This window comes from Budorcas taxicolor, chromosome 2, assembly GCF_023091745.1.
Source record: "Budorcas taxicolor isolate Tak-1 chromosome 2, Takin1.1, whole genome shotgun sequence".
NCBI classification, from domain to species: domain Eukaryota; kingdom Metazoa; phylum Chordata; class Mammalia; order Artiodactyla; family Bovidae; genus Budorcas; species Budorcas taxicolor.
Genome location: NC_068911.1, coordinates 67,157,877 through 67,166,811, shown reverse-complemented (window position 1 = coordinate 67,166,811; position 8,935 = coordinate 67,157,877). Strand labels below are relative to the sequence as shown.

Sequence of the window (8,935 nt, the reverse complement as noted above, 5' to 3'; positions counted from 1 at the left end):
TAGCTCTCTTCAGATTTTGGCACTGAAATGTCCCCTCATTCTCAAGATGAGAATCAGTCCGTGAGCCACGTTTAAACGATGGACACCCCTTCACTACAGAAAAGTGAAGTCTTCAGAGTCAAAGAATAGATGTGTGGGGTATGCAGAGGAGACACCATTTATTCTCTGCTTCCACTTTAACCCTCCCAACAATCCTATGAAGGATTACTATTGTTATCCCCTTTCTATGGGTGATGAAAATTAGGTTTTAAAGGCAAGAAACCTACCCAATATCACATCTAATATGCAGCTTAATATGGACTTAGGAGAGGCAATGTTGTTAAACAGCTGGGGAGTGGGGAGAGGAAAGCCAAAAGAAATGGAGACCTCTTTTTCAGTATATCATGTATCTTAAATTTATAAATAAAACGGTATAAATGTTACGTATCAGCAAACCATGGAGTATTTTCTAAATTTCAACTCCAGTTTTGATATTTTTCAAAGGAAGTAAGTTATCTCTGAGTAGCTCAGACTAAATTCCTTTATACTCTTTCTTAGTATTTATCAGCATGTCACTTTATATAATCAGGAACTTTTTCAACTATTTTGTTAATCCTGATTGAGCCGTACATCTGCCCATCTTTCTCCTCTTCACCACTACTTATGAACAGCCTATGCTTGCTGTCTCCATAGCCTCTTCGTGTATCATCTTTGACCCAATTACTCGAAACTAACAAAGATCAGTTGACAACTCATCGCCGGGCCAAAACCTTTTTTCATCTGACTGAACCTCTGGACCGCCTTGTCACCATCTTGACACTGAGTTTCTATGTCAGCCTCCTTGACAACTCCTCTTCCTCCAATTCCGTAAGTGTGGCCATTTTCTAAGAAGGCCTATGATCCCATAAACACTAGGAATCACTGGTAAAGATTAAACTCTGAACTCCTCCTCAATGTGACAGCCCCTCCTCCACTACATTCCCATGCCATCTCTCACAATTCCCCGTCATCCAAAGCAAATCAAATTGAGCCATTTCCTCTGCCTAAATTTTTCAGACTTCTACATGCCGAATTCTCCCTCTAGTTCTCAGAGTACTCTGTATCTGCCACTAGCACATACTCAATATATATGATTATATACAAATCTGCCTGAATAAGACAAGGGGCCAAGTAATATCTGTCTCCCAACACTAAATAAAAAAAGATGATTTTACTAAGTATCTTCCCTGGTGGCTCAGACGGTAAAGCGTCTGTCTACAATGCGGGAGACCTGGGTTCGATCCCTGGGTCAGGAAGATGCCCTGGAGAAGGAAATGGCAACCCACTCCAGTACTCGTGCCTAGAAAATCCCATGACTGGAAGAGCCTGAAGAGCCTGGTGTCCATGGGGTCGCAAAGAGTCGGACACGCCTGAGAGACTTCACTAAATATCAAATTTTGTTTCCAAGGTATCAACCAATTTCGTTTTGTGCTGATTATCGGACTATAAAAAACTTACTTCTTACTCACTCATGGCAAAAAGTTTTAAAAATACTATGTAGTGAACAAATTGTTCTTACATTGAAAACAATTCTTATCTAAACATAATTAAAATTGAGAACCAAACTGCCTACTAGTAGGGTAGCATGACCAACACATATATTTTAAAAATGTTAGTAATAACCTCACATTTCAAACAATACTGAAATTTTTAGTAAGACAAATTTTCAAGTAATAGGATCCTAACTACAGTTAAGATACAAAGGGACACTTGTTCTAGTTATGATTCTAACTCAGGAGTGTTTATTAGAGCTACGAGTTGTTAAAAACAGCTGACCCTTGAACACGCGGGTTAATCTACGTATTACTTATAATTGGCCCTCTCTGACTTGTAACATGTGGATTCGGCCAACCATACTGTACTGTAATATTTACAACTGAAAAACAGCCATGTATAAGCAGACCCCTGCAGTTCAAACCCACCACCGTTCAACAGTCATGTATATATACTCTCCACCTCCAGATATGTAGATTTAGGGATGAAGTTAGGCCTGTGGATTGTTAAATACTCCCAGCATTTTCTGATGAACACTAAGAACTATTTGAAATATGTTTGGCATGCCTTCACCTTAAATGTATTTTTACTGCTTAGAATGTGTTTTCACTATTTTGAAATAATTTAAGCATCTTCATTATTTTGCCCAAAGTTACTTACAGGGCACCTGACTTTTTGTAATTGAGGTACTTTTCTAAACCTTTATGTTCTTTTTAAAGTTAAGTGAATTACTTCTCAGTTACTAAGTATCAATCTATAGAAAATAAAATTTTCTCAAGTGATACTTTCTTTAAATTGAGGTACAGTGTATAGACACCGAGTCCACTAAATGAGTATGTTCTGATAAACAGGAATTATTTGTATGTAAATATACTGAGTATGTACTAACTCTAGCCTTGACAAGAACAAAGCTATTGCTGAAAACACCTATTGAAGAGCAAATTTACACTGAAACATTACACCCATACGTAATACTGAGAGATTTTATTTAACTAGAAAAAAAATTACTTTAGGGTAATTCTTCAAATATTAAGTTTCCAGAATGTATTCAACATTTTTTCTATTAAAAAAACAGAAATATTTAAAGTCACCTTGGCTGAGGGTGAATACTAACTTTCATTTCTTTGTTAGGCAAACACCCAAAATTTACTGGTACATTCCAGGCAGGCTCTCAAAAAAAAATCTAAAAATTTATTTAAACAATTTTTACGACTACTTACTTTCTTCATTGCATTCATGCTCTAAGAAGTGATAAAATTTGCATGGAAACTCAGATTGAAAACTCTCTATAAACTTATTGTAAATTTTCAGTGTTAAAAACAGCCCCAGAAACTAACACAACATTGTAAATTACCCTCCAATTAAAAACAACAGCAGCAGCTATACCATCACTCTAAAAAGGTTTTTCAATCTCCTGATTTAATGGGTGTTTTTCTCAAGTGAGCAACCTTCTCATATAATCCTCTTCACACACTCAACGTTATTTTTTAAATTCTAAAAATTATTTAAAAGAGTTTAAAGATTCAAATTCTAACCCTGTAACTTCAAAACAAATGTACATTCATTAATTTTCACTATTCCAAGTAATACTTCTTATTCTGCATCACAAGCTTAAGTCTCACATTTAGAAAAACTTTGTTTTTATGTGTATCTAGTGTTGTCCTAAGCACTCAAAAATGTTAGTATTACTGACAGTATCAGATTGGGCCAGGGAAACAGACAATGGAAATCTTTCACCCTACTCTATGCATGTAGAAAGTAACTGGACATTTTATTTTAAAATATCTAAGATATTCACACTGATATCCTATTTTTCCTTCCCTCTTACCCTGCCTTTATGATTAAATATATATAAATTAAAAAACAACCTTTTCAAATAACTCTTGTCATGGTTACCAAAGCTGTTTTATGTAATTTTTAAGAATCTTCAAGTAAACTCAAATTTTTGATAAATCAAAATACTCTGCATTGCTTTAACAGGGGAAACAAAAAACAAGGTTTGCAAAATGGATTGATAAAATTTCTATGAATCAATGTGGGCTAAGAGTTAAAAGATTTTTTTCAGAAGTTTTATTTAATAAGCTCATTCTTAGATGAAAACAAAAAGTTATCTCCAGGAGCCTCTACTCTTCCCTTTATAAGTAAATATATATGTTTACAATAATTTCAGTGTCTGAAATCAAGAATCTGCAAATAAAATGCTAAGAAAAATAAACCATACCAATTTTCTCACCCCATACCACTGCAATTATTTTAAATGCACAGGAATACAACAAACTCAAAAGAAAAAAAATAGTGTTTTATTAACTACCACACTGTTATAATACACTTTAAACGTACAATAAGGTAGCCTTTAAATTTGAGGTGGTCTTAAGAATAACAAATGAACAGAATTCCAAATTTTTGAAATAGGTGAACTGCTGCAGTTATAGGTATACATTTAAGAAAATTGTATAGCTCTTACAAGACCAGCAATGAAACTTTATTTTGTACATTTTTAATAATTGAAAATATAAACAATAATTAAAAAATAAAAAGAAAATACAGCATAATAAAAAACATACATTTCTCAATTAAATGTACTGAATACATATAAATTTTAAGGGAAAAAGCAAAAAAAGGAAAATGGTTTATATTTAAGTGCAGACTGACTACCTAGACCAAAAAAAAAAAAAGACTTAAAAAAATATCATAAAACCTCTAGTTCTCTATGACTAATATCCATATGGTTGGAGTATCGTCTCTATGGAAGTGATTTTGTTATGTTTGCATATGTTATACTTTACTGGTAATTTACATGATGGCTTTTAAGGCCCTGGCAGACATGTGGTTTTTGGAAACAAGATTGGATTTAAAAAAAAAAAAAAAATCACTGCTAAGACGCAATAAACCTTATTTTTTTGGTCCTCCAATATTCAAGAAAAGGGATAATTCACTATAACATTTTCTTACCACCCAAATGCCTCAACCTATACATTTTAAACCTTTTTAAACATTGGTTATATTGCCCAACTTCGTTATTGAAAGGATATTAACAAGACATTATTTTGGCAAATTAAATCTTAAACATGGCTTTTCAACAGGATTTAAAAGGTGACTATCCCTAGAGTTCCATGTTAAAATGTATTTTTCAAAATCTTACAAGAGTAATGCTTAAAATATTGTACATAGTTAACCTAATTAAAATAATTAGCTTCAAAATGACAAATTGATAAGCTAAGTAAAGCCTACACTATGTAACATTTGCTTGGAAACTTGATTTGTCAGTTATGCATAATAAAAATTCCAGTCATCAAGAAAATTACAAAAATTTTTTTTATCATAACATGATTTCTTTCACCCACCAACTTTTTTATCTTACAATAGATAAATACCAACATGTTCTCATTTTTACACTAAACCACACAGGATTGGTGCATTTGGTTAGACTACCATTCGCATTGTTAAATTCAATTTTCTCTTTATATAACTTGGTAAAATTTCATTTCTTCTAGATTCCAAAAGTACCTACAAAACCCATGCAATTTTACCATTTTTAATATACTATGGAATATCATACAAAGTAAGGCATTTCAGTGTCATGTATAACCAAGTTACTGTCAATCCAAAAATTTTTACACATCAATAAAAAGATATCTAAGAACTTAGGAACAATATTCTTCTCACTACTGTATAAAAATAACCACAATGAATAAGTATTTGTGTAATATTTACTCCATTGTCTCATTTCCAGAAACTGTGACAAGCTGTAAAGGTATTTCAGTGTTGGTAAGGATATCTTGATTGCTGGTGGTGGAAGTATTAACAGTTCCTATCCCTGAAACAGAACCTTGTTGAATATTTGCAAGGATAAGTGTTGTTCCTCCTGCAGTAATCAAAGTATCATCTCGTGCAGCTTCCACAGATGCCAGCACTGTACTGCTAGAGTGGATACCTTTTTTATTCTGATGTGTTTTAATATGTTTGGCAAGGTGATCACTTCTCATAAAGCGTTTTGAACATTCTGGACAAACAAATTTCTTCTCACCTGTTAAAGAAATTGAGTTACTTAGTTTTTTTAAATGCAACATTAGTAGACTCATTCTCTGAGAAAGAAAATAAGCCAAGATTGACAGTTTTAGGGACAGGGAGCAGAATTCAATTAGAATTGTATTCGATTCATGAGCTGTCCCTGCATTATTTTTTCTTCAAAATAAGTTTATCATCTTTATTTTTGGATGAAAAGCAATCTTCAAACTTATTAAACTATACACTGATATCAGATAAGAATCTTAATACCTCAACTATGCTAACAGTTTGTTTTCAAACATCTGTTTTAAGATACCAGCTTAAAAATGACAACCTGTAACATACTTCTTTAAAAAAAACTATAGTTTTAAGCTATACTTCAGATATTATTAACATGTCAGATCCTGATATTTAACCTTTCAACTCATAAATGCAAATTCAAGAAACTACACAAAGTACTTCAAGATTAAAGCCAAGACACAAGCTTGAAATCTAATAAAGACTGGGCAGTCCCAAGAACTGGAGATGGTTATCTGATCTGATTTCAGTTGGAATAATCAAAAGCAAGCCTAATACATCATAATGTTAAAGTTAATAAGACTCTGACGCCTAAATTTATTTTTCAACATGAATAAAAAATATTTTTAAAGTATTGTAAAACTACATTTTTTAAACACAATAGACAGACAAAACTTCTATTATGCTGAAGACCCACTATGTGGGAGGATTACTAGAAGGTAAGGCAAAAGGCCAAACTAAAAGGAATACACAGAATTTACACAATAAATCCAATACTTTCTTATTTTCTTCAAAATGTCTTACCTATCTCATTTCAGCAACTTTCCTCTCAGCAGGTCCTCATCAGACCTCATGCCTGAACTATTACAGTGACATGCTAGGCTTTCCCTCTCCAATCCAACAAATAAACACCAGAAAAATCTTCCTTAAATACCAAATTTTATTAGAGTACAGAAATTTACCATTGTACTAAGTGGTACAGGGATGTAAGAGTAATCTGTAGATAACTAAATACTTAAAGGTCTCCACTACTTAACTTCCAAGGGCTCTCTAATGTGGCTCAATCCGACATAAAAGAAAGCTATTAAGAGAATCTCATCTTCACTCATGACAAATAGAGCTCTCACTTCTTCTATTTGGATACTATTCTATTCTTCCAGGAAGGTTATTTCCCAAAGTCTCCCTTGAAACATTAGTTCTGGGAGACGCTCAATGACAAAATGGCACAATGAGAGGCTGCCACTCCCTCCCCTACCTGAAGATGCACAGTGCTCACTCACAGGCGACTGAAGGTGCTCCTTGAAGGTACTTGCACAGTAAACCTCTTTAACACAGTGTTTCCTACACTTTGATCATAGCCCTTTCTTCCCTTCTACACTGTATCTTTTCATATCCTGCTAATCAAATTCCACTGAAGAAAATTCTAGTATAGGCCCATCTTAAGGTCTTAATACTCACTTCCCTGGTGGCTCAGACGGTAAAGCATCTGTCTACAATGTGAGAGACCTGGGTTCGATCCCTGAGTTGGGAAGATTCCCTGGAGAAGAAGTGGCAACCCACTCCAGTACTCTTGCCTTGAAAATCCCATGGACAGAGGAGCTTGGTGAAGGCTACTATCCATGGGGTCGAAAAGAGTCAGGCATGACTGAGTGACTTCACTTTCACTTTAAGGTCTTAATGCCCAACAATGCCTTACTAGCCCAGTGATAATGATCTCTGCCTCTGGGCATACTTTATCTACTTTCTTATATTGTCAGTTGCAGTTTCAAACAGGTGAAGTTCACCTGTCTACCTATCTGATGAGACAGAAATTAAAACAAGTAGAGCATATAATACACTGCCACATATTTCATGGGTTACTTTATATAGTTAGATCTCAGAGAATTCAAAGTCTCACCATAATTCTTCCTTCTAAGCTCTCTAGGCTTTGTAAATACATTATATATTTATCAATTCTTCAAATGTTGAGCACAGACTGATGATCATCTTGATCACTATATTGAGAAAACTATCTGTGTATATTATATTAAGTTAGAATTCAATTTGGGTCATTCCTAGGTCCATTCCATGTAACGACCATACAAACACTGCTGCTGCTGCTAAGTCGCTTCAGTCGTGTCAGACTCTGTGCGACCCCAGAGATGGCAGCCCACCAGGGTCTCCCATCCCTGGGATTCTCCAGGCAAGAACACTGGAGTGGGTTGCCACTTCCTTCTCCAAAGCATGAAAGTGAAAACTGAAAGTGAAGTCGCTCAGTCGTGTTCGACCCTCAGCGACCCCATGGACTGCAGCCTTCCAGGCTCCTCCGTCCATGGGGTTTTCCAGGCAGTACTGGAGTGGGGTGTCACTGCATTCTCCAATACAAACACTATGTAAACACAACTAAATGAAAATCCTGACATCAAAGATGCCGTGGTTATTACCCCTCAAAGAAAATAGTTTTCTGCTTATTTCACATATATTAAAACATGAGATTATCAGAGGAAAAGGAATTATTATTACAGTGTTAAGGAGGAAGAAAATAATGATCAAGAGTAAAAGCATACAACTAATTTAGAACACTGACATAATTAACAATGATAAGATAAATGTGACTTAAGACACTGAATAAAATGGAAAAAAAACAAAAAACTGAAAAAGAAAACACTAACCACAGTCTGCATAAGATAAAACATTGTAAGATAAGCCATATGGCTTGTTTAGAATTAAAGTGTTTTTAAATTGATGTTGCTGAAGATAGAAATGTGATGTAAACAATCATATTTTAAAAGATTCAGTTCAGTAAGCTATGCTTAAAAAAAAATTCAAGGTAGTATGCAGCCCTATAATTAATTTCTGTCTGTAAAAAGTAAAGATTAGTAACCTGTGTGTGTTCTTCTGTGCCTCTGTAACTCATCACTTCGAGTAAATCTTTTACCACAGAACATCCAGTTACAAATAAATGGGCGCTCCCCAGAATGCCAACGAAGATGAGCTCTCAGATGTGAGGTCTTCCCATAGACTTTACCACATCCTGGTATATGACAAATGTGTTGCTTCTTTTTCCCAAGATTGGTACCTCTAAAAAACACACACAGAATAATATATACTTATATGAAAATACTCAAACGGACAATACCACTCATCATATTCAACATGCTGAATTTCAAACAGAAGACATTATCACCATGTGGTCAATAAGAAACCAAAACCATTTAAAATCAATTTAAATAAGAATTTGGAAGTTTTACATGTTCTTTTACTCCACAACTAATGTGAATGCTGTCCAAATGTAAATATATTCAAGAAATACAAAATTTAAAAGGACATTTCATACATAGTGTATAATAAAGCTATTTATTATCTTGTCAGAACCATTCACAAATGCTATGCATAGACCCAATTCAATTAAATTAGC

General features: G+C 34.2%; 1 protein-coding gene across 1 annotated transcript in view; it reads right to left on the bottom strand.

Annotated features, from left to right (window-relative positions):
• Positions 1–3,836: 3,836 nt before the first annotated feature.
• SP3 (Sp3 transcription factor) overlaps positions 3,837–8,935 on the bottom strand; it is a 56,202-nt gene continuing 51,103 nt past the window's right edge. Inside the window, exons 7-8 of the mRNA XM_052652908.1 lie at positions 8,402–8,598; positions 3,837–5,539 (exon numbers count right to left, since the gene is read on the bottom strand). Of these exons, the coding sequence (XP_052508868.1) occupies positions 5,223–5,539; positions 8,402–8,598 (514 nt within the window). The 3' untranslated portion in view covers positions 3,837–5,222. The remainder of the gene's footprint in view (positions 5,540–8,401; positions 8,599–8,935) is intronic.